Genomic DNA, 24,608 nt, shown 5'->3' with positions numbered 1-24,608 from the left:
GTGTCCCTGTAAGAGGTTAGGGGGAATGCAGCGAGAGGGAGCGGTAATACTGTGTCCCTGTAAGAGGGTAGGGGGGATGCAGTGAGAGGGAGCGGTAATACTGTGTCCCTGTAAGAGGGTAGGGGGGATTCAGTGAGAGGGATCGGGAATACTGTGTCCCTGTAAGAAGGTAGGGCGGATGCAGTGAGAGGGAGCGGTAATACTGTGCCCTGTAAGAGGGTAGGGGGGATGCAGTGAGAGGGAGCGGTAATACTGTGTCCCTGTAGCTGAGGGTAGGGGGGATGCAGCTGGAGGGAGCGGTAATACTGTGTCCCTGTAAGAGGGTAGGCCGGATGCAGTGAGAGGGAGCGGTAATACTGTGTCCCTGTAGCTGAGGGTAGGGGGGATGCAGCTTGAGGGAGCGGTAATACTGTGCCCTGTAAGAGGGTAGGTGGGATGCAGCGAGAGGGACTGGGAATACTGTGTCCCTGTAAGAGGGTAGGGGGGATGCAGCGGGAGGGAGCGGTAATACTGTGTCCCTGTAAGAGGGTAGGGGGAATGCAGCGAGAGGGAGCGGTAATACTGTGTCCCTGTAAGAGGGTAGGGGGGATTCAGTGAGAGGGATCGGGAATACTGTGTACCTGTAAGAAGGTAGGGCGGATGCAGTGAGAGGGAGCGGTAATACTGTGTCCCTGTAAGAGGGTAGGGGGGATGCAGTGAGAGGGAGCGGTAATACTGTGCCCTGTAAGAGGGTAGGGGGGATGCAGTGAGAGGGAGCGGTAATACTGTGTCCCTGTAGCTGAGGGTAGGGGGGATGCAGCTGGAGGGAGCGGTAATACTGTGTCCCTGTAAGAGGGTAGGGCGGATGCAGTGAGAGGGAGCGGTAATACTGTGTCCCTGTAGCTGAGGGTAGGGGGGATGCAGCTGGAGGGAGCGGTAATACTGTGCCCTGTAAGAGGGTAGGGGGGATGCAGCGAGACTGAGCGGTAATACTGAGTTCCTGTAAGAGGGTAGGTGGGATGCAGGGAGAGGGAGTGGTAATACTGTGTCCCTGTAAGAGGGTAGGGGGGATGCAGCGAGAGGGAGCGGGAATACTGTGTCCCTGTAAGAGGGTAGGGGGGATGCAGCGAGAGGGGGCAGTAATACTGTGTCCCTGTAAGAGGGTAGGGGGGATGTGGTGGCAGGGAGCGGTAATACTGTGTCCCTGTAAGAGGGTAGGGGGGATTCAGTGAGAGGGATCGGGAATACTGTGTACCTGTAAGAAGGTAGGGCGGATGCAGTGAGAGGGAGCGGTAATACTGTGTCCCTGTAAGAGGGTAGGGTGGATGCAGTGAGAGGGAGCGGTAATACTGTGCCCTGTAAGAGGGTAGGGGGGATGCAGTGAGAGGGAGCGGTAATACTGTGTCCCTGTAGCTGAGGGTAGGGGGGATGCAGCTGGAGGGAGCGGTAATACTGTGCCCTGTAAGAGGGTTGGGGGGATGCAGCGAGACTTAGCGGTAATACTGAGTTCCTGTAAGAGGGTAGGTGGGATGCAGGGAGAGGGAGTGGTAATACTGTGTCCCTGTAAGAGGGTAGGGGGGATGCAGCAGGAGGGAGCGGTAATACTGTGTCCCTGTAAGAGGGTAGGTGGGATGCAGCGAGAGGGACTGGGAATACTGTGTCCCTGTAAGAGGGTAGGGGGATGCAGCGGGAGGGAGCGGTAATACTGTGTCCCTGTAAGAGGGTAGGGGGGATGCAGTGAGAGGGAACGGGAATACTGTGTCCCTGTAAGAGGTTAGGGGGAATGCAGCGAGAGGGAGCGGTAATACTGTGTCCCTGTAAGAGGGTAGGGGGGATGCAGCGAGACTGAGCGGTAATACTGAGTTCCTGTAAGAGGGTAGGTGGGATGCAGGGAGAGGGAGTGGTAATACTGTGTCCCTGTAAGAGGGTAGGGGGGATGCAGCGAGAGGGAGCGGGAATACTGTGTCCCTGTAAGAGGGTAGGGGGGATGCAGTGAGAGGGAGTGGGAATACTGTGTCCCTGTAAGAGGGTAGGGGGGATGCAGTGAGAGGGAGCGGTAATACTGTGTCCCTGTAGCTGAGGGTAGGGGGGATGCAGCTGGAGGGAGCGGTAATACTGTGCCCTGTAAGAGGGTAGGGGGGATGCAGCGAGACTTAGCGGTAATACTGAGTTCCTGTAAGAGGGTAGGTGGGATGCAGGGAGAGGGAGTGGTAATACTGTGTCCCTGTAAGAGGGTAGGGGGGATGCAGCGGGAGGGAGCGGTAATACTGTGTCCCTGTAAGAGGGTAGGTGGGATGCAGCGAGAGGGACTGGGAATACTGTGTCCCTGTAAGAGGGTAGGTGGGATGCAGGGAGAGGGAGTGGTAATACTGTGTCCCTGTAAGAGGGTAGGGGGGATGCAGCGAGAGGGAGCGGGAATACTGTGTCCCTGTAAGAGGGTAGGGGGGATGCAGTGAGAGGGAGTGGGAATACTGTGTCCCTGTAAGAGGGTAGGGGGGATGCAGTGAGAGGGAGCGGTAATACTGTGTCCCTGTAGCTGAGGGTAGGGGGGATGCAGCTGGAGGGAGCGGTAATACTGTGCCCTGTAAGAGGGTAGGGGGGATGCAGCGAGACTTAGCGGTAATACTGAGTTCCTGTAAGAGGGTAGGTGGGATGCAGGGAGAGGGAGTGGTAATACTGTGTCCCTGTAAGAGGGTAGGGGGGATGCAGCGGGAGGGAGCGGTAATACTGTGTCCCTGTAAGAGGGTAGGTGGGATGCAGCGAGAGGGACTGGGAATACTGTGTCCCTGTAAGAGGGTAGGGGGGATGCAGTGAGAGGGAGCGGTAATACTGTGTCCCTGTAAGAGGGTAGTGGGGATGCAGCGGGAGGGAGCGGTAATACTGTGTCCCTGTAAGAGGGTAGGGGGGATGCAGCGGGAGGGAGCGGTAATACTGTGTCCCTGTAAGAGGGTAGGGGGGATGCAGCGAGACTGAGCGGTAATACTGAGTTCCTGTAAGAGGGTAGGTGGGATGCAGGGAGAGGGAGTGGTAATACTGTGTCCCTGTAAGAGGGTAGGGGGGATGCAGCGAGAGGGAGCGGGAATACTGTGTCCCTGTAAGAGGGTAGGGGGGATGCAGTGAGAGGGAGTGGGAATACTGTGTCCCTGTAAGAGGGTAGGGGGGATGCAGCGAGAGGGAGCGGTAATACTGTGTCCCTGTAAGAGGGTAGGTGGGATGCAGCGAGAGGGACTGGGAATACTGTGTCCCTGTAAGAGGGTAGGGGGGATGCAGTGAGAGGGAGCGGTAATACTGTGTCCCTGTAAGAGGGTAGTGGGGATGCAGCGGGAGGGAGCGGTAATACTGTGTCCCTGTAAGAGGGTAGGGGGGATGCAGCGGGAGGGAGCGGTAATACTGTGTCCCTGTAAGAGGGTAGGGGGGATGCAGTGAGAGGGAACGGGAATACTGTGTCCCTGTAAGAGGGTAGGGGGGATGCAGCGAGAGGGAGCGGTAATACTGTGTCCCTGTAAGAGGGTAGGGGGGATGCAGCGAGACTGAGCGGTAATACTGAGTTCCTGTAAGAGGGTAGGTGGGATGCAGGGAGAGGGAGTGGTAATACTGTGTCCCTGTAAGAGGGTAGGGGGGATGCAGCGAGAGGGAGCGGGAATACTGTGTCCCTGTAAGAGGGTAGGGGGGATGCAGTGAGAGGGAGTGGGAATACTGTGTCCCTGTAAGAGGGTAGGGGGGATGCAGCGAGAGGGGGCAGTAATACTGTGTCCCTGTAAGAGGGTAGGGGGGATGCGGTGGCAGGGAGCGGTAATACTGTGTCCCTGTAGCTGAGGGTGTGTGTGGGCGCCTTAGCCAATTACTATCCAGCTAAGGCACCTGTGAAAAAAAGAGACCTGTGAAAACTGAAAGAAGCAATCTGATTGGTTTCCAAGGGCACCTGCACCACTCTACACTGGGAGATTCATCAATACCTGTCCAGGGGAAAAATTGCCCAGTTGGCCTCTGAAAAATGAAAGCAGCAATCTGATTGGTTGCTATCCACGACGTAACCTTTCTCATGTTTTGATAAATCTCCCCCCACAACACTACTCTAAGAAAATACTCGCGAACATACAGTATTAGACCCACTCTACTGATGCATTCCCCCCAAGATTATTCTTCTGGATTTTACAAGCACGTAACGAGACGTGCTGACGTAACTATGTGCGTGCCGCAGCTCAGACAACGAAAAGGATTACAGCTGGGCTTTTACTGGCAGGAAGTGACGTATGGCGGATATAACATAGTCTGAAACTTCATGGGTAGAAGAATATGTCAGAACTCTTTTTTCTTAACCAATAGAAAAGAGTGGGCGGGGTTCTTGCAGTGGCGCGGAATGTGCTTTGGCGCGAAAGTATTGTTTTCGCGCGCTTTCGTCCTGCAGTGAGGTCTTTCTCCCTTGTGCTCTCGCAGTCCTCTTCTCTGTCCCATCATGTCCGGCTTCGACGATCCCGGTATCTTCTACAGCGACAGCTTCGGAGGAGAGCAGCAGACGGGGGATGACGGGCAGGCTAAGAAGTCCCAGCTGAAAAAGCGCTTTAAAGAATTCCTGCGGCAGTACCGCTATGGCACCGACCGCACCGGCTTCACCTACAAATACAGGTCTGAACTGAGCCCTGCGGTACATGGCTGACAATGTATCTAGATCAGGCTGATAAGGTTATTGATGTCTATAATAATGCCCAGCCTTCTTCTAGAGGGTTATTCAATGTTTCCTAACCACGGTGCCTCCTGCTGTTGCTAAACTAGGGCATGCTGGGAGTTGTAGCTTAGCAATTTCTCGAGGCACACTGGCTGGCTGGGTGAACACTGGTTAATAGACTTGATCTATTGGTTTCCTTTGTGTAAAGGATACATGCATGCTGGGAGTTATAGTTTTGAAACAGCTGGAGGCACAGTGGTTGGGAAACACCAATAGATCAAATCTATTGGTTTCCTATGTGTGAAGGATACTTTATAGACATGTAAGTCTTGATCAGGGGGTGGGGGGGTTGCTAGTGGAGACCCCCACCAAGCACTTAAGGGGTTAAGCTTCCCCCTTTTTTTTCCTTGTTTTGCTACTCAGAAATCTGTAAATAAGTTGATCAGAATCTTAGCTGAGCACCTCATCCTCTTAGGTTCCCACCCCCATCAAAATGTCTTCCTAGGGCTGGTATTGCACGAGCATATATTTGTATTAGAGATGCAGGTCTGAACTGACTGCTGTAGCTGGGTCACAAGAATACGCGTGTGACATTGGCGTAGAGATGCGCATTTCCAATTCACTTTGGCAGGTAATTCGGACATACACGTGCTGGACCAGATGCACAATGCCCAACCCAATGTATGTACTAAGGGATGGAAGTACAGCGAAATCTCCCAATAGGGAATACCTCCCAATTCCCCGGCAGACTCCCATAAGACTTAAAGGGGTACTCCGCACCCCTAGACATCTTATCCCCTATCCAAAGCATAGGGGATAAGATGTCAGTTCGCCGGGGTCCCGCTGCTGGGGACCCTGGTATCTCGGCTTCTGCACCCACCTGTATGGCTTCCACCTCACACCGGCAACGCTGGAGGCTTCGGATCCTGACCACAATGGCGTAAGAGCGTGATGTCACGCCCCGCCCCCTCAATGCAAGTCTATAGGAGGGGGTATGACTGACCACCCATAGACTTGTATTGAGGGGGCGGGGCGTGACGTCACATGGGGTGGAGTTGCGACGTCACGCTCTTCCACCATTGTGGTCAGGATCCGAAGCCTCCAGCGTTGCAGGTGTGAGTTGGAAGCCGTACAGGTGGGTGCAGCAGCTGGTATCCCGGGGGTCCCCAGCAACGGGACCTCCACGATCTGACGTCTTATCCCCTATCCTTTGGATAGGGGATAAGATGTCTAGGGGTGCAGAGCACCCCTTTAATGTATTTGCATCCTGGTTGGCCCAATAGGGGACAACCAGGCTCATGTGCTGGCCCTATCTTGTACACAGGGTCGTGGTACAGTCAGTACCCTAGTAAGGGGCCCAGGCAGTCCCCTGCAGCAGCCCCAGAAGACCTCAGTGGCCTCCTGAATTTTTATTTTTTTTTACTTTGAAACCTTCTGCTTATAAGGAATAAATTATATATTGATTCCCATATACAATATGTCTACTTTATGTTTCCATCATAAAGTTGACATGTTTTTACTTTTGGAAGACATCAGAGGGCTTCAAAGTTCAGCAGCAATTTTCCAACTTTACACAATTTTCTAAATCTGAAAATTTTCAGGGACCAGTTTAGTTTTGAAGTGGATTTGAGGGGCCTTCATATTAGAAATACCCCATTATAAAAAAAAAACTGCACCCTCAAAGTAGTCAAAATGACATTCAGAAAGTGTTAACCCTATAGGTGTTTCACAGGAATAGCAGAAAAGTGAACGAGAAAATTCAAAATCTTTATTTTTTTTACACTCGCATATTTTTTGTAGACCCAGTTTTTGAAATTTTACAAGGTGTAAAAGGAGAAAGTCCCTCAAAATATGTAACCCAATTTCTCTTGAGTAAGAGAATACCTCATATGTGTATGTCAAGTGCTCTGTGGGTGCACTACAAGACTCAGAAGGGAAGGAGCGACAGTGGGATTTTGGAGAGTGAATTTTTCTGAAATGGTTTTTGGGGGACATGTCACATTTAGGAAGCTCCTATGGTGCCAGAACAGCAAAAAAAAATCCCCACATAGCATATTTTTGAAACTACACCCCTTCAGGAACGTGACAAGGGGTACAATACTACTGTATGCTGCCCCCCATGCTAGAATCCGAGCTAATGGCCTACTTTCACATTCCTTTCCTCTAGGGCGAGGCACGCGTTAGTGGTGTCCCCTGTCCCCATTCCTCTTTGCTATTGCAATAGAACCCCTGGCGATTTTAATTAGGTCATCCCCTGATATCAAAGGATTTTGCAATGGAACCCTGGAGGAACGCATTGCCCTCTATGCAGACGACATGCTTCTCTTTTTGTTAATACATCACTCTCTCACCCCCTTAATGACCCTTATTGAATCTTTTGATGGCTACTCTGGCTTTACCATTAACTGGGATAAGTCTGCGCTTCTTCTTCTCGACCCCCCTCCCACCGTTGCCAGTGCTCGCTGGGGTTGCTCTCCCTGTAGTCTTCAGATTTAAGTATTTAGTAGAATGTCACCCCCAGCCCCTATGACTGTTAATCATCAATCTTGTTCCGTTACTATACCGCAGCTCCCAAAAAATAGTTACTTGGTGCAAGCTCCCCTTATCTATGGTGGGAAGGTCTAACTTAGTTAAAATGGTCCTTATGCCACAGTTTCTGTACATTCTCCATAATCATGTTTGGATTCCTATGAATTACTTTCTTAGGATTCAGGCTCTGTACAGAGAGCTTATTTGGAATGGTAGGTCAGCTAGAATCTGTCTTGAAATGCTACAGCGTGGCAAGGAGGAGGGCGGTTTGTCTATTCCAAACCTGTGGTTATATTTTCTGGCTTCACAGATCCAACAACTGAAGGGGTGGGCGCAATTCACTATGTGGCGTACATGCGATTTAATCTCAAAGCGCATAGGTGGTGTGACCCCTATCTGTTAGCAATGGCTGCGCAGACTTGCCCCCCGGACTTTCCGCCCCCCACCTTTTGTCCTTGTCGTAAGGTCTGGATGAAATTTAAGACTCATGCACTTTCCTGTCTTTGTAACATACTCTCCACTGTGGTACAATCCAGGTCTTTCTGAACTCTCCTCCCTGCCAGATGTTGCTTGCTGGATCGCTCGTGGGTTTCTGTACCTTTCTCAGGTGTATGATGGGCCGACATTGAAGTCATTTGCTCAGCTACAGGACGATTTTCATTTGCCACACTCCTTTTTTCTATCGCTGCCTGCAGCTACGACATGCCTTAGATACGCAGTCTCAGGCTTGTGACTTGACTGTCGGCTCATCGGTGGTGGTGAACGATTTATTTACTCAGGTTTCGACTAACGGTATTGTATAGAGACGTATTGTCCTCTTATCATGATGCCTACCCTTTGATGGTTAGGGGCAAATCGGAGGTGGATGTGGGTCCCTTATCGGATGAGCAATGGACGCAGATTTTAACCACGGCCCCGCGGCTTGCTGTCTCAGAGTGTCCCAAATTTTCTTACTGCTTCGAGTGTATCGCACTCCTGCATTTCTTCATAGGATCAGGGTATGGCCGGACTCCTGCCCTCGATGCTCTATGCTCGACACCCATTTGCTGCATGTGAAGTGGGACTGTGCTCCTCTTATGCCATTTTGGGACTATGTGGGGTGCTTGATCAGGAGAGTTTATGGATGCCCGTTTGCTATATCCACCATGACGTGTATCCAGGGCTATTTAGACGGATTGAACGAGGACAGTGGTAGGGATCGACCGATTATCGTTTTGGCCGATATTATCCGACATTAATGATCTTGGAAGTTATCGGTATCGGCAAATACCTTGCCGATAATCCGATAATGCCCCACTCAGACAGCCGCCCCGCACTGTATTACTTTACTTTCCGCTATGTTGCAATGGAAGGTTCAGAAAGGGGACTTGGGGGAGGGAAATAATTAATTTTTTTATTTTTTTTTGGGGGGGGAGATTTGTATGTTTTTTTAATACAAAACAGTTTAATAAAATTTTTTGATTTAAATAAAAAAGGGGTACAATGGGCTTTAAAACCAGTTTTTTTTTCACTAAAATGCATTTTTTTTTTCAATGTACCATTTTTACAAGAGGTAATAGGAAAAAAAGTCCCCCCCCCAAAAAATTTGTAGCCCCATTTCTTGAGTATGGAAATATCCCATATGTAGATGTAAAGTGCTCTGCGGGCGAACTGCAATGTTCAGAACAGTGTCGTTGAGCTTTTGGGGAGAGAATTTGTTTGGAATGGAAGTCGGGGGCCATGTGCATTTACAAAGCCCCTGTGGTGCCAGAACAGTGGACCCCCCCCCCCACCTGTGACCCCCATTTTGGAATCTACACACTTCACAGAATGTAACAAGTGCTGGAGTGAGCATTTACACCCCACAGATTTTTGACCGATCTTTGGAACAGTAGGCTGTGCAAATGAAAAATAAAAAATGTCATTTTCACGGACTACTGTTGTGCTGTTACAGTTAATATTCTCATTATTGTAGATGCAATTTACATAGTTAATTCTGTGACTTATGTACCATGTATTTTTCTATGGGTAGGTATGTGCTGCCACCTTCTGGCCTATTTTGGTAATGCTCTTGTTCCTCCTGTGAGCATGAATCATCATTTCCTTTGTATGTAAACTCCTCCCCTGCTCTTCCTGTACTTCCTGTGTCATGGCTGCTTGCATCTGCCACATGTAACAGGGACTCTTGTACTCCACATGATAAGCTAAGGAAAGCATCATCTTTTGACCGCATAATACTTAAATCCATTCATTCTGCTGTATTCCTGTTGTGTGATGTTCAGAATAAACCAGCTTTTGGATGAAACCAGTATTGGAGAGTTCAGCTATCTGAGGAGGATTGTCCGCAATAAACGTATCTGCTTATACAGGCCAGGCACAGAGGTCTCACAAGGGTTAGATCACTATCACAACAATCCGAGTCAGAATAACTGTTCACATGCGAGGGGGGGGGGGGGGGTCGGTGCATTGTTCCACTATGGGGGCTTTGCAAACAAACATGGCCTTCAATTTCAGGCACATTCTCTCTCCAAAAGCCCAATGGAGCTCCTTCTTTTCTGAGCATTGTAGTGCGCCTGCAGAGCACTTTAAATCCGCATATGGGATAAGAGATGGGGCTACAAATTTTCTTAAATTTTAACAAAAATTCGTCAAACTCCTGTGGGGTGTTAAGGCTCACTTTACCCTTTGTTACGTTCTGTGAGGGTTGTAGTTTCCAAAATGGGGTCACGTGTATTTTTTTGAATTTGTCAGAACCGCTGTAAAATCAGCCACCCCTGTGCAAATCACCAATTTAGGCCTCAAATGTACATGGTGGGATCACTCCTGAGCCCTGTTGTGCGCCCGCAAAGCATTTTATGTCCACATATGGGGTATTTCTGTACTCGGGAGAAATTGCGTTAAAAAAATGTTTTCCCTATTACCTCTTAAAATAAGTATGGGGCAACACCAGCATGTTAGTGTAAAAAAAAAATATAATTTTTTTTTTTTTTTTACAATAACGTCCTTGTGTAGACACCAACTTTTCCATAAGGGGTAAAATGCAGTATGCTTTGGGTCATTGGACAGTGCTTCACAGTGCAGATGGACAATGAGTTCTGAAGCATTTTGCTGAATATAAGCAGATAATATTGCCCGAAACACTTCAGAATTCATCCTGCTGCTTTTGTCAGCAGTCACTTCATCAATAAATACAAGAGTACAACTGGGAGAAGGGATACAGTCGGCACTGCTTATATGCCTGGAACATACACACACTCGTAGGGAAACTGACTTGTAGGTGTACAATACCAAAACAGCAATAGCATCAATTAATCCGGTGCTCAGTGAATAGAGGTTCAAAGTCCCATATTGTAATAGTAGAAAGAAACTCACTGCACTTGGTCTGGATGCATTTAAGTCTTTAATCCCGGTAGAGGTACATACAGGTGTCAGGAGGGGGAGAAGAGACGGGATGTCCGTTTCGCAGCTTCCACAGGTCCCTACCAGACAGAGTGCCGTGAGTTTCTTTCTACTAGTAAAATAAAAATGCAGTTCCATTGGCAGCCATACATGCCCACTATGCCATGACACTACCACCACCATGCTTCACTGATGACATGTACGCTTAGGATCATGTACCTTTCCTTCTCCATACTCTTCTTCCCATCACTCTGGTTGATCTTGGTCTCATCTGTCCATAGGATGTTGTTCCAGGACTGTGAAGGCTTTTTTACATCTTGTTTGGCAAACTCTAATCTGTCCTTACTGTTTTTGAGGCTCCCCAATGGTTTACATCTTGTGGTGAACCCTCTGTATTCACTTTGGTGAAGTCTTCTCTAGATTTTTGACTTTGGCACACATACACCTACGTCCTGGAGAGTGTTCTTCATCTGGCCAACTGTTGTGAAGGGGCTTTTCTTCACCAGGGAAAGAATTCTTTGGTCATCTACCACAGTTGTTTTCCTTGGTCTTCCGGGGCTTTTGGTGTTGAGCTCACCGGTGCGTTTCTTCTTTTTAAGAATGTTTCAAACAGTTGTTTTGGCCACGACTAATGTTTTGGCTATCTCCTCTGATGGGTTTGTTTTTTCAGCCGAATGATGGCTTGCTTCACTGATAGTGACAGCTCTTTGGATCCCATCTTGAGAGCAACAGATACCAAATGCAAATAGCACACTTGAAATGAACTCTGGACCTTTTATCTGCTCATTGGGATTGGGATAATGAGGGAATAACACACACCTGGCAATGGAACAGCTGGGAAGCCAATTGTCCCTTTACAAGTGGGAGGCACATATGCAAACTGTATTAATTCCTACACTGTTCACCTGATTTGTATGTTAATACCTTTAAATTAAAGATGACTATCTGCAGTTAACCCCTTAATGACCACGGACGTAAATGTCCTGGTTTGGCAGGACTTACCGCACCAGGACATACATTTACGTCATGTGTATGACCGCAAGCATCGGAAGGGTGCTCGAGTCATACACGGCAGGTTCCAGCTGCTAGCAGCAGCCGGGGACCCGCTCGTAATGGCCGTCATCCGCAATCGCGCGGATGTCCGCCATTGACCCCTCCGATGCCGTGATCAGTACAGATCACTGCATCTGCGGAATTGTGGCACTTTGATCGGATCGCCCGCAGCGCTGCCGCAGGGATCCGATCATCCAGCATGACAGCCGGAGGTCCCCTTACCTAGCTCCGGACATCTCTTGGTCTTCTGGTCTGCTTGATCGAAGATCACCGATAATACTGAGCAGTGCTATGTCCTATGCATAGCACTGCACAGTATTAGCAATCAAAGGATTGCTATAGATAGTTCCCTATGGGGACATAAAGTGTAAATAAAATTTAAAAAAAGTTAAAAAATGTAAAAACTAAGTGAGAAATCCCCTCCCCCCCCCCCCCCCATAAAAATGACAATTGTCCTTTTTTCCCATTTTACCCCCAAAAAGCGTAAATATATATTTTTTAATAAACATATTTGGTATTGCCGCGTGCTTAAATGTCTGAACTATCAAAATATAATGTTAATGATCCCGTGCGGTGAATGGCGTAAACGTAAAAAAATTAAAAAGTCCAAAAATGCTGCTTTTTTTTTGGTCACATTTTATAAAAAAGATCTAAAAGTTTTAGATATGCAAATGTGGTATCTAAAAAAAAAGTAGATGGCGCAAAAAATGAGCCCTCATACCGCCCTATATACAGAAAAATGAAAGTTATAGGTGGTCAAAATAGGGAGATTTTAGATTACTGATTTTGTACAAAAAGTTAAATTTTTTTTTTTTTCATCGGTACAAAAATATAAATATCATTTTAATCGTATTGACCCACAGAATAAAGAACACGTGTCATATTTACCGTAAATTGTACAGTGTGAAAACCAAACCCTCCAAAATGTGCAAAATTTTGGTTTTCATTTAAATTTCCTCCCTAAAAATATTTTTTTTTGGGTTCGCCGTACATTTTATGGTAAAATGAGAGGATTCATTACAAAGTACAATTGGTCACGCAAAAAAACAAGCCCTTATATGGGTCTTTAGATGGAAATATAAAAGTTAGGGATTTTAGAAGGTGAGGAGGAATAAACAGAAAACGCAAAAATAAAATTGACCTGGTCCTTAAGGTGAAAATGGGCTTGGTCATTAAGGGGTTAAAGCACATCTTGTTCGTTTCACTTCAAATCCATTGTGGTGGTGTATAGAGTCAAAAATGTTAGAATTGTCGCAGTCCCAATATTTATGGACCTGACTGTAGCTACGCCTTGTCTGCATTCCAAGACACCCGCACCAGTGATGGCAAGTTGGTAATAGCTTTGTCTTTATCCTGCTAAGCAGTGGTCTACAATATTAGCCTCCCCAGTTTTAAACCACAGCGCCTATTATTCTCCAGTGTTGAAGCCATGATTGACTTTTTAGTTGTACATTAGCTGTAGAGCCGCATGTTGGCGAATCACTGCTCTTGAAAAAACAAATGTTGGCTTTGTCATTTTCAAGGCTGTGTATTGTTTTCTTGGTATGTTTCTTACTAACTGGATATTTGCTTTCAGAGATGAACTCAAGCGTCACTATAACCTTGGGGAGTATTGGATTGAGGTGGAGATGGAAGATCTGGCTAGTTTTGATGAGGACCTTGCAGACTATCTATATAAGCAGCCCACAGAACACCTTCAGCTGGTAATGTCATATGTACAACAAACCTTCTAAGTACTGTTTGCCACCAGCAGCGGCTCTCGTATATTTCAGTCTTAATATTCTTTCCATGATATCCTGATTAAAGAAAAAGCTTTGCAATCTTACATAGTTACATAGTTAGTACGGTCGAAAAAAGACATATGTCCATCAAGTTCAACCAGGGAATTGAAGGGTAGGGGTGTGGCGCGATATTGGGGAAGGGATGGGATTTTATATTTCTTCATAAGCATTAATTTTATTTTGTTCCAGGAATGTATCTAATCCTGTTTTAAAGCTGTTAATTTTTCCTGCTATGACCAGTTCCTGAGGTAGACTGTTCCATAAGTTTACAGTTCTCATGGTAAAGAAGGCGTGTCGCCCCTTCAGACTAAACTTTTTCTTCTCCAGACGGGAGTGCCCCCTCGTCCTTTGGGGGGGGTGGGGGGGGGTTTAACCTGGAACAGTTTTACTCCATATTTTTTGTATGGGCTATTAATATACTTATATACATTTATCATATCCCCCCTTAAACGTCTCTTCTCAAGACTAAACAATTGTAACTCCTTTAACCTCTTCCCGACCCATGACATACATGTATATGTCATGGGTCGGCTCCCATTCTATAACGTGGGGCCACGGTGTTGACCCTCGTCATAGCGGGTCGGGCCCGTCACCTAGCAACAGCCGGGACCCGTGGCTAATAGCGCACGGCAGTGATCGCAGTGCCGCGCGCTATTAACCCTTTAGACGCGGCATTCAAAGTTGAATGCCGCGTCTAAAGTGAAAGTAAACTAATGCCGGTTAGCTCAAGGAGCTGCTCGGGATAGCCGTGGCAAAATCGCGGTATCCCGAACAGCTTACATGACAGCCGGAGGGTCCCTACCTACCTCCATGCTGTCCGATCGCCGAATGACTGCTCAGTGCCTGAGATCCAGGCATGAACAGTCAAGCGCGAGAATCATCGATCACTGGTGTCCTATGAGAAACCAGTGATCAATGTAAAAGATCAGTGTGTGCAGTGTTATAGGTCCCTAAGGGAGCTATAACACTGCAAAAAAAAGTGAAAAAAAAGTGAATAAAGATAATTTATCCCCTTCCCTAATAAGTTTGAATCACCCCCCCTTTTCCTATTTAAAAAAACTGTGTAAAAATAAACATGTGGTATCTTCGCGTGCGGAAATGTCCGAATTATAAAAATATATCATTAATTAAACCGTACGGTCAATGGCGTATGCGCAAAAAAACTTCCAAAGTCCAAAATAGTGCATTTTTGGTCACTTTTTATATCATGAAAAAATGAATAAAAAGCGATCAAAAAGTCCGATCTTTACAAAAATGGTACTGCTAAAAACTTTAGATCACGACGCAAAAAATGAGTCCCCATACCGCCCCATACGCTGAAAAATAAAAGTTATAGGGGTCAGAAGATGACCTTTTTAAACGTATAAATTTTCCTGCATGTAGTTATGATTTTTTTCCAGAAGTACAATAAAAACAAACCTATATAGTAGGGTATTTAACCGTATGGACCTACAGAATAAAGAGTAATTTTTACCGAAAAGTTTACTGCGTAGAAACGGAAGCCCCCAAAAGTTACAAAATTGTGTTTTTTCTTCAATTTTGTTGCACAATGAATTTTTTTTTCCGTTTCTCTGTAGATTTTTGGGTAAAATGACAGACGTCATTACAAAGTAGAATTGGTGGCGCAAAAAATAAGCCATCATATGGATTTTTTGGTGCAAAATTGAAAGAGTTATGGTTTTTTAAAGGTAAGGAGGAAAAAAACGAAAGTGCAAAAATGGAAAAACCCTGGATCATGAAGCTCCTCATAGCTAAGATGTTCCATGCCCCATATTAGTTTAGTCGCGCGTCTCTGCACCCTTTCCAGCTCCAGTGTCCCTTTTATGGACTGGTGCCCAAAACTGAACAGCATATTCCAGGTGGGGCCGTACCAATGCTTTATAAAGGGGGAGTATTATGTCCCTGTCCCTCGAGTCCATGCCTCTTTTTATACATTAACCAAAGATATGTGACCAAAGTAGCTTTTCAATTTGAAAAGTAAATTGCGTTTGGTGCGTAACACTTTAGTACAACCTCCTATCAAATAAATGCACCAGACGTAGAAATATAAATAAAATAACAAGCTTTATTAAACATATATAATAATTAGATAAAAGACATGAATAATGAGAATCAGCAATAGCCAGAAAAAATGTGCAATGATCAAATAAAGAGTATTCTTTGGAGTTTGCCATTACCAGTTAAACACATTCAGCAGAATAATTGCTGCCACACTATGTACACATGGAGAAGGCAAACACAAAATGAATAATAAGAGCAGAGACAACGTGTGCAAGTGGTCTAATGGTGCACTGTGGGAGCTTGAAGAAACCTAGAGACAAAAGTGTATTGGTATGAGACCTGAAGAAATCAACAGGTACATCCATAGCAACATCACTGAAAAGGTACACCAGCCCACGGAAGGGAAGAAAAGATAAACAAGCTGCCACAGTGCATCCGGAGTCACCACGTTATACTCACAGAAGAGATCACACACAACCCCTACGCCGTTTCGCTACCTGCTTCGTCAGACGAAAAAAAGCTCACACTGAAAATAAAATGCACACCATAATATCTAATGCAATAGCTTTATTACAAATTACAAAAGTCGAGTTACAAGTTTAAAACCATTAAAAAGGTTCTCTGAAGAGCCACAACACCGCCTCAGAGCAGGGCCATGACCTCCTGCTCTGAGTAAATGACCCCGTCCTACTGGTAACCAAATGACAATCAGTGTCGAGTGTTGTGGACACCCCTGAGGAAGTCGCTTGAGACGGAACACGTGGGGTTCTTTGACCCCGTCCTCTGTTGTAGCACCTGTGTCGTTGATCTCTGTGGATTGTAGCTGTGTTATTGTGGTATTGTATAAGACAGCATTGCTCGAGTATAGTATTGTTTGCATTATTGTTGTGATATAGGAATACATTATCATAGGAGTGCTTGCTCTGTCTATGTATGTACCTGCATGTTTATAGCCACATGGAGTCGACACTGTCATTTGATTACCAGTAGGACGGGGTCATTTACTCAGAGCAGGTGGTCATGGCCCTGCTCTGAGGCGGTGTTGTGGCTCTTCAGAGAGCCTTTTTAATGGTTTTAAACTTGTAACTCGACTGTTTTGTAATTTGTAATAAAGCTATTGCATTAGATATTATGGTGTGCATTCTATTTTCAGTGTGAGCTTTTTTTCTTTTGGATAGTATTGTTTGTTACACTGAATTGCACCCATCCTTACACGATATTATAGTGAGCCCCCCGTATCTTTCTATTACCGCCCAGCATCCTGTCAGCCCGATCCGCGATGTGCCGAACTCGTGCGCCAGGCAGACAACACACTGTTCTGCGATCCCACTCATGGTGTTCTTTATTTTTTTTGTAGCTGGAGGAGGCTGCCCAGGAGGTAGCAGATGAGGTCACCCGTCCACGTCCTGCAGGTGAAGAAACTGTGCAAGAAATCCAGGTCATGCTGCGTTCTGATGCCAATTCTGCCAACATTCGCAGTCTGAAGGTATGTCCCATGCTGCTTGTGGGTTAATGATATACTGTGAATCGAAGTCACAATCACGCCTTCAGTTGCTTACTCCTTAATGTAATTTTCTCTCTAAAACCTTAAAGGGGTTATCCACCATAAGGTGATTTTAGTATGTACCTGGCAGGCAGTAATGGACATGCTTAGGAAGGATCTGCGCTTGTCTTGGGGCTAAATGACTGTTGCGAGATTACCATAACACTGTCTCTTCCCCCCCCCCCCCCCCCAAATGAAGAGCCACCGAGAAAAGGTGTTTTTATTTTATTTAAATTTTTTGTACTCTCCATAAAATCTCTCTCGTAACCTTCATTGGGGGGACACCGCATCCACCCGTTTCTTGGTCCGTATTTAATTTTCCGGATCTTTTTTTTTTTTTTTTTTTTTTTTTTTTTTAATCCGGGATTTCTTTCTGGGGTCCTTCGAAAATATTTCTTGGCTTTGTGACAAAACTGTACCTCACTTCCAGTGGGCAGGTATATCCCGCCAGGGGGGAGCCAACTTTTTTCCCTAGTGTCAGCGCCTCCTAGTGGCAAGAGCATATACCCATCAGTGTAGGTCCCCCCCCCCCCCCCCCCCCCCCCAATGAAGGCTATGAGGGAGATTTTACAGTGAGTACAAAAAAATCTCCTTATTTGCCTAATTTATATTTGTGTCGAGGAAGGATCCTGGATTTGAAATATTGCGGTGTAATCTGTACACTGGAAACCTAAAGTGACAAATCAAACAATCTCTAATGTATGGGGCGGTTTCCCAACTTTCTTTATAGCAGATATAGGGTGGTGAGGAGGATAAAACAGTTGTAGTTCAATATACCTTATTCTTTGGATGAGAGTGCCTGCCACCAAGGGTGTCTGGCAACTGCTCATGTCTCTCTTCCTATGGCAGTGTTTCCCAACCAGGGTGCCTCCAGCTGTTGCAAAACTAAAACTCCCAGCATGCCCAGACAGCCAACGGCTGTCTGGGCATTCTGGCAGTTTTAGTTTTGCAACAGCTGGAGGCACCCTGGTTGGGAAACGCTGTCCTATGGAGATCACATGCCTGTTTGGCCAAAGAGGTCAGTAGGATCTAATATGTATGGCCCGGTTTACTGTAGTTTTTCATTTATTTTTTTTTACAGTCAGAGCAGATGTCTCACCTTGTGAAGATCCCTGGTATTATTATTGCTGCTACAGCCGTGAGGGCCAAAGCCATAAAGATCTCAATACAATGCCGCAGCTGCAGAAACACCATCAGCAACATTCCTGTGCGGCCAGGCTTGGAGGGTTATGCCATGCCACGAAAGTGCAACACGTACGTTCATCAAACATTTCCTTGTACTTTATGTATCACTCTGCGCACAGGTCCTTGGACTCAAATTTTTTTATCTCCCACAGGGAGCAGGCAGGTCGACCAAAGTGTCCCCTAGATCCATACTACATTATACCTGACAAATGTAAATGTGTGGATTTTCAGACACTAAAGCTTCAGGAGTCTCCAGATGCTGTGCCACATGGGGAGATGCCCCGACATATGCAATTGTACTGTGACAGGTAATGTTGCTCCTCCTTGGTTACGTTACACTGTTTGCCATAGTAATAAATTGTCTTTTTTGTTTGTTTTTTAAACTTTGAGTAATTTCAGTGAAAACTTTCAAAATTTCTTTAGGTATCTCTGTGACAAGGTTGTTCCAGGAAATAGAGTGACTATTATGGGTATTTATTCAATTCGCAAAAGTGGAAAAACATCCACCAAAGGCCGTGACAGAGTAGGAGTGGGTATTCGAAGCTCCTATATCCGTGTTGTTGGAATACAAGTAGATACAGAAGGCACAGGTGAGTTGTATTGAACGGTTTACAAAGTTAAGGCCCTAGTATATTGCAGTGTTTCATAACCAGGGTACCTCCAGCTGTGGCCAAACTACAACTCCCAGCATGCCTGGACTGCCTTTGGCTGTTCAGGCATGCTGGGAGTTGTAATTTGGCCACCGCTGGAGGCACCCTGATTGGAAAACACTGATATATTGTAATGTCTTAAAACATAATTTATTTATATTTTTGAGGGGTTTGGCCTTTCAAATCTTTTGCCTCTTGCCTTTGCAGGAAGGAGTGCAGTAGGCGCTGTGACTCCACAAGAAGAGGAGGAATTCAGGCGTCTTGCTTCCAAACCTGATATTTATGAAACAATTGCTAAAAGTATTGCCCCATCAATTTATGGCAGTAATGACATCAAAAAGGCTATTGCATGTCTGCTCTTTGGTGGATCCCGTAAAAGGTGAGCTTCAGCATTAACCCCTTAACTACGCAGGATGTATATTTACATCCTGCGCTGGCTCCCGCGATATAACGCAGTGACCTCGGGTCTGTTCCGGTGGCCATCAACGGCCAGGACCCGTGGCTATTACCGGACATCACTGATTGCGGTTATGCCCGGTATTAACCCTTCAGAAAGAAGAAACTTACTGGCTGCTAAGTGAGGCTGAATGGGACCACCACGGTGAAACCGCGCTGTCCCGATCAGCTGTACGGCCATGAGGAGGGTCCCTACCTGCCTCCCCGCTGTCCGATTGCTGAATGACTGCTCCATGCCTGAGTACCAGGCAGGAGCTGTTGAGCAGTGATAACACTGATCAATTCTACGCGATTACATAGCAGTGATCAGTGTAGGAAATAAGTTTGTGCAATGTTAGTTCTCTATGGGGGCTATAACATTGCAAAAAAGTGCAAATTGTTAAATTTGATTTAACCCCTTTTCACATAAAAAAAACTATGTAAATAAATATATAAACATGTGGTAGTGCTGGTAATGACAAATATGAACTTAGGAATCAATATGGCGAAAGCCAAGAAAATCTCAAAGGAGCGGACTCCTTCTTTAAAGGCAAAGCACAGTGTAACTGTGCAAACAGGAGACAAAATGTCCAAATATGAGACAACCCAGGAATGCAGAAGAATAAAGAGAAAAGGGGGGGAGAGAGAAAGAGCAAAAGAAAAGGGAGAGGGTGGGTGAGGCCCACAAAACGTACGAAGACACCAGATATGACAGGGACAGGAATGGTAGGGTATCATTTTAATCGTATGGATCTACAGAAGTGTCATTTTTTTTTTTTTTACAAAAAAATGCACTGCATTGTCGCACAATGATTTTTTTATTCTTTCGCTGTAGATTTTTTGGTAAAATGACTGATGTCATTACAAAGTAGAATTGGTGGCGCAAAAAATAAGCCATTATATGGATTTTTAGGTAGAAAATTGAGTTATAATTTTTATAGGTAAAGAGGAAAAAAAATGCAAAACCTGAAACGCTGAGTCCTTAAGGGGTTAAGAATGAAATGTTGCTGTAGTTAAATGGCTGTAAATTGAAGCTGAGTTAGGTGGCAACTTGTGATGTTGGGTACAGAGGATTTACAGCCTTTGCATTGGCTTGTTCTCACATGCAGGGAATGCTCCTTATATTACTGGGTAATCTTTTATTTAGGCTTCCTGATGGATTAACTCGTAGAGGAGACATTAACCTGCTAATGCTGGGAGACCCTGGTACTGCCAAGTCTCAGCTCCTGAAGTTTGTGGAGAGGTGCTCACCCATCGGGGTAAGAGTTTTGTCCCTCATTAATGACTGAATATTGTATTTTTCATGCATTACATATACCACTATAGAACAGTCATATCTGCTGCTAATGTAACTTCCTTTGTAGGTCTACACATCTGGTAAGGGTAGCAGTGCTGCTGGTTTGACGGCTTCAGTCATGCGAGATCCTATATCTCGTAACTTTATTATGGAGGGTGGTGCCATGGTGTTGGCAGATGGAGGAGTCGTTTGCATTGATGAATTTGATAAGGTAACTATATAGTAATTGAGAAAATACTAAGTGTGTATATATAATTGCAGTTTATTCTAACTAATGTATTCAAGTAAATGGGATCTAAAAAAAAAAAAATTCTGCAGTAAGTTACGTTTTCAGTACGTCTGTATATGCTAAGTGCAGGAATTAAGATGGACTTTAAAGGGGTAGCCATCACGCCCCTTCCATAGACATGAGGGGGGGCATGGTGTGACAATGCAACCACGGCCTCCTGAGCCCAGTGCTCTAAACATCATGTTTGAATGCTGGGTGCTTGCCCAGAGATCGGACGGTCCCAACGACTGTACCCCTGCAATCAGACATCTTATTGCCTATCCTTTGGGTAGTGGTTAAGCTATCTAGAAACGGAGTACCCCTTTAATGTATTCAGTGACACAAAGTGTTAAATTAACAAATGTAACTTTCAGATGCGAGAGGATGATAGAGTGGCAATCCATGAGGCAATGGAGCAGCAGACCATTTCGATAGCAAAAGCTGGCATCACAACCACCCTGAACTCTCGCTGCTCAGTGCTTGCAGCTGCCAATTCAGTGTACGGAAGATGGGATGACACCAAGGGGGAGGAGAATATTGACTTCATGCCCACTATTCTATCAAGATTTGACATGATCTTCATTGTAAAGGATGAACACAATGAGCAGCGAGATATGGTAAGATTCTTAGATCATCCCTCACACTGTCCCCAGGCTTTACAATTCATCTAGATTGCAATGTACAGGCACATGGCTAAGGGGATTTTAAAGTAATGTCAAAAGTTTTGATTGTTAGGTGGTCTGCACGCTTGTCCTCCCACTCTCTGTGACCAAAATAGTCACCTGACAAAGCCAGGAAGAACATGTTAAGTACACGCCTCTTTCAAACCTTTTGGAATGTTTCTGACATATCAAGTTTAGTTTTTACAAACAGAGGCTGTCTTGTAAACTACCGTGTGTATGTATGTGTGTGTGTGTGTGTGTGTGTGTGTGTGTATATATGTAAATATATAAATAAATAAATTTAAATAATATAATTTTTTTTTTTTTTTTTTTTTACATCCTGTTTAGATCCTCGCCAAGCATGTGATGAATGTACATCTTAGTGCACGGACACAAACTCAGTCTGTAGAGGGGGAGGTGGACCTTAACACACTCAAGAAATACATTGCATATTGCAGAGTGTAAGTAAAGTCCGCTCATTTCACAATGTCATGCAGGTGAAATTTGAGACTGTTTTTCAATAAATTTTTTAAATTTTTCTATTGATGCAGTAAATGTGGACCCCGCCTTTCAGTGGAAGCAGCAGAGAAGCTTAAAAATCGTTATGTCCTCATGCGTAGCGGTGCCCGAGAACATGAGCGGGAGAGCGAGAAGAGATCCAGTATCCCTATAACGGTCAGGTATGGATATTACAAACGATTGGATTATACATCTTCGACTGCTCGTAGGCATAGTTTTATTTTTCAGCTACAGGACAGCAGAAGACCAATTTTTTTTTTTTAATAGGGGCCTGCATCTTAATAAACTTGGTTCATTGTAGTACCTAATACTTAGTGTTTGTTGTGCTACTAAAAACAGGTCCCAACTGGTCCAATGCCATCAAACCAGCACAAGGAAATGTTTGTTTCTTGGTGGTTTGTGTACCTAATACTTAAGTTTAAGAAACATATGAAATGCCAGACTTAATCTCCTCCCTAAAGATTTGTCTGCATGAATATACAGTGGCATTGATTTAAAGCAGGCTGTGCAGAAGTGGCATGGAAGACCTAATGCCCCTTTTTTCAGCTGTAAACAGTTAATGCAGAATTTCCGCACATCCGCAGCAATTCAACATTCATTTGGGTGGTTTCTGGCTTGTGCGGAATCTGCATGCGGAAATTCAGAAGTGTTAATGGAATTGTAGAATTCTATTAAGCTTTAATTTTTGGAATTGTGCATCTGCCATGTGAATAGACCCTTAGGGCTGTAGTCTGTCTTTCAAGTCTGGGAAATGGAATTCTTGTATGCATGTTTTTATTTTAAATTTTTTTTTTCAAAGACTGGTGGCATTGTACTAGTCAATGTCCTTCAGATTGTTGATAGCTGGTGTAAGGTTTGGACAGTCAAAAGCATAAAACGAAGTGTGATTAGTTATAGGATGTGTTTTCAAGATTGAATGGGTATATTCTTTAGATAGGTCTAAACTTCTATTGAAACTTTTGACATGTCACTGTATATTTAGAGAGAGACCGGTACATTTTAGGTATTTTCTCATGACAGATTAGTGTTAGTCATTAAAAGCTTGACATGTCTATCAGACCTTTCAAAAGTTGTTCACACAGGCTGAGAGGTGATGGACATGTCGAGTTGTTTTTAATGACTGCTTTAAGAGTTTAATTTACAAAGTCTAATGCATTTTCAGACAACTGGAAGCCGTTGTCCGGATTTCAGAATCTCTTAGCAAGATGAAATTACAGCCATTTTCCACAGAAACAGATATAGATGAGGCTCTGCGCTTGTTCCAAGTGTCTACTCTGGATGCTGCCATGTCAGGAAGTCTCTCTGGTGAGTATAACAGAAACAAGTTACAGATGAAGTTCCACTGCAGTTGTGAGCGCCATGCATAATACTATTTAAATGTATTCCTTTCAGGAGTGGAAGGATTCACCACACAAGAAGATCAAGAAATGCTCTCTCGCATTGAGAAGCAGATGAAGAGGAGGTTTGCAATTGGCTCCCAGGTTTCTGAACACAGCATCATCCAAGATTTTCTTAAACAGGTGAGAATGATAAAGATACAGGATGGGATTTTTACTTGTACCTGGATAAACTTCTTTCAGTATGTGTGAATGTACTCTAAAAGCTAAACTCATAGGAGGGTTTACTACTGTATTGATGCCTCTTTTAGTATAAAGAAAATCTCACAAGTTAGTATTGAGCTGACATACAGGGCAGTCACCGGAAGTTTTAATGCAATGGACTCAACGCTGAAAATAAACCCTTTTGGCTTTTCTCTAATATAGTAGTGGATATAGTAGCCAACTTATGTGCTTGTATCTGTCAATAAATGTGTTTGGGCAAGGTTGATAAGTTAATGTCTTGATTTTGTTTCCAGAAATACCCTGAACATGCAATTCACAAGGTCCTGCATCTTATGATGAGACGTGGTGAGATTCAGCATCGCCTTCAGCGTAAAGTTCTATTCCGCATAAAATAAGACAAGAAATGCACGAGGACCCTGCACCATGGAATACTTACTGGACAGCTCTTCGGTGTAGCACTATTGAAGTTGAGTACCTTCATTCTAAATGGACATTGATAGATCCCTCAGCAGGAATATGTATATACGCTTAAAGCCAGCTGAAAAATCTGTAGGTCGAAATATTTCTGTATATAATTGACCCATCGAAGGAGTAAGGTGACAATGTTTGGAGTTAACGTTAGATCATTGATATCTTATAAGTAAAATGCTCCTGCTTCTAAAGTATCTTAAAGGCTAGTTATGCTTTATAATTCATTTTAAGCCTATGCATAAGATGTTACATGAGCAGAAAAAAATAAATAAAAATTTTTATATTCAGATGACTTGGTAGGTGTTGTCTGTAAATTGAAGTTAATGGAGTATGGTTTTCAGAGAGGACACTGCATGGTCACCTGAAGTTTCGTTTAGGATAGTTAAGCCAAAATTGACTTTTAAAGGAACTCCTGTAAGCTAAGGACTGAGTGTCAATGAAAGAACAATATTTTACTATGAAATATACACTGGGGAACGCTTTAAAAGTACTAGAAGATTCTGTGTGACAGGTAAAGGAAGATGGGTACAACTATAATGCCAAGTTCTAAAGGCATTTTAAGCTTGATTTGTTGGTTTCATATGAAGTTAAAGGGGAAACTCCGGTTGAAACAAGTAGAAAACAAATGT

The 24,608-nt window shown here is 44.7% G+C and overlaps 1 protein-coding gene across 1 annotated transcript; it reads left to right on the top strand.

Annotated features, from left to right (window-relative positions):
* Positions 1-4,186: 4,186 nt before the first annotated feature.
* On the top strand, positions 4,187-24,284 carry MCM5 (minichromosome maintenance complex component 5). Its single transcript, XM_056535372.1, has 15 exons — positions 4,187-4,605; positions 13,182-13,308; positions 16,745-16,873; positions 18,012-18,184; positions 18,268-18,423; positions 18,539-18,705; positions 18,973-19,144; positions 20,348-20,459; positions 20,565-20,708; positions 21,140-21,382; positions 21,776-21,888; positions 21,979-22,107; positions 23,109-23,251; positions 23,339-23,466; positions 23,802-24,284. The coding sequence occupies exons 1-15, from the start codon at positions 4,436-4,438 to the stop codon at positions 23,901-23,903; spliced, it is 2,208 nt and encodes a 735-aa protein (XP_056391347.1). The 5' UTR covers positions 4,187-4,435; the 3' UTR covers positions 23,904-24,284.
* The last annotated feature ends 324 nt before the right edge of the window (positions 24,285-24,608 follow it).

This window comes from Hyla sarda, chromosome 8 (assembly GCF_029499605.1).
Source record: "Hyla sarda isolate aHylSar1 chromosome 8, aHylSar1.hap1, whole genome shotgun sequence".
Taxonomy (NCBI): Eukaryota; Metazoa; Chordata; class Amphibia; order Anura; family Hylidae; genus Hyla; species Hyla sarda.
Note: the sequence above shows the minus strand (reverse complement) of the source record. Positions and strands in the feature narration are given on the sequence as shown.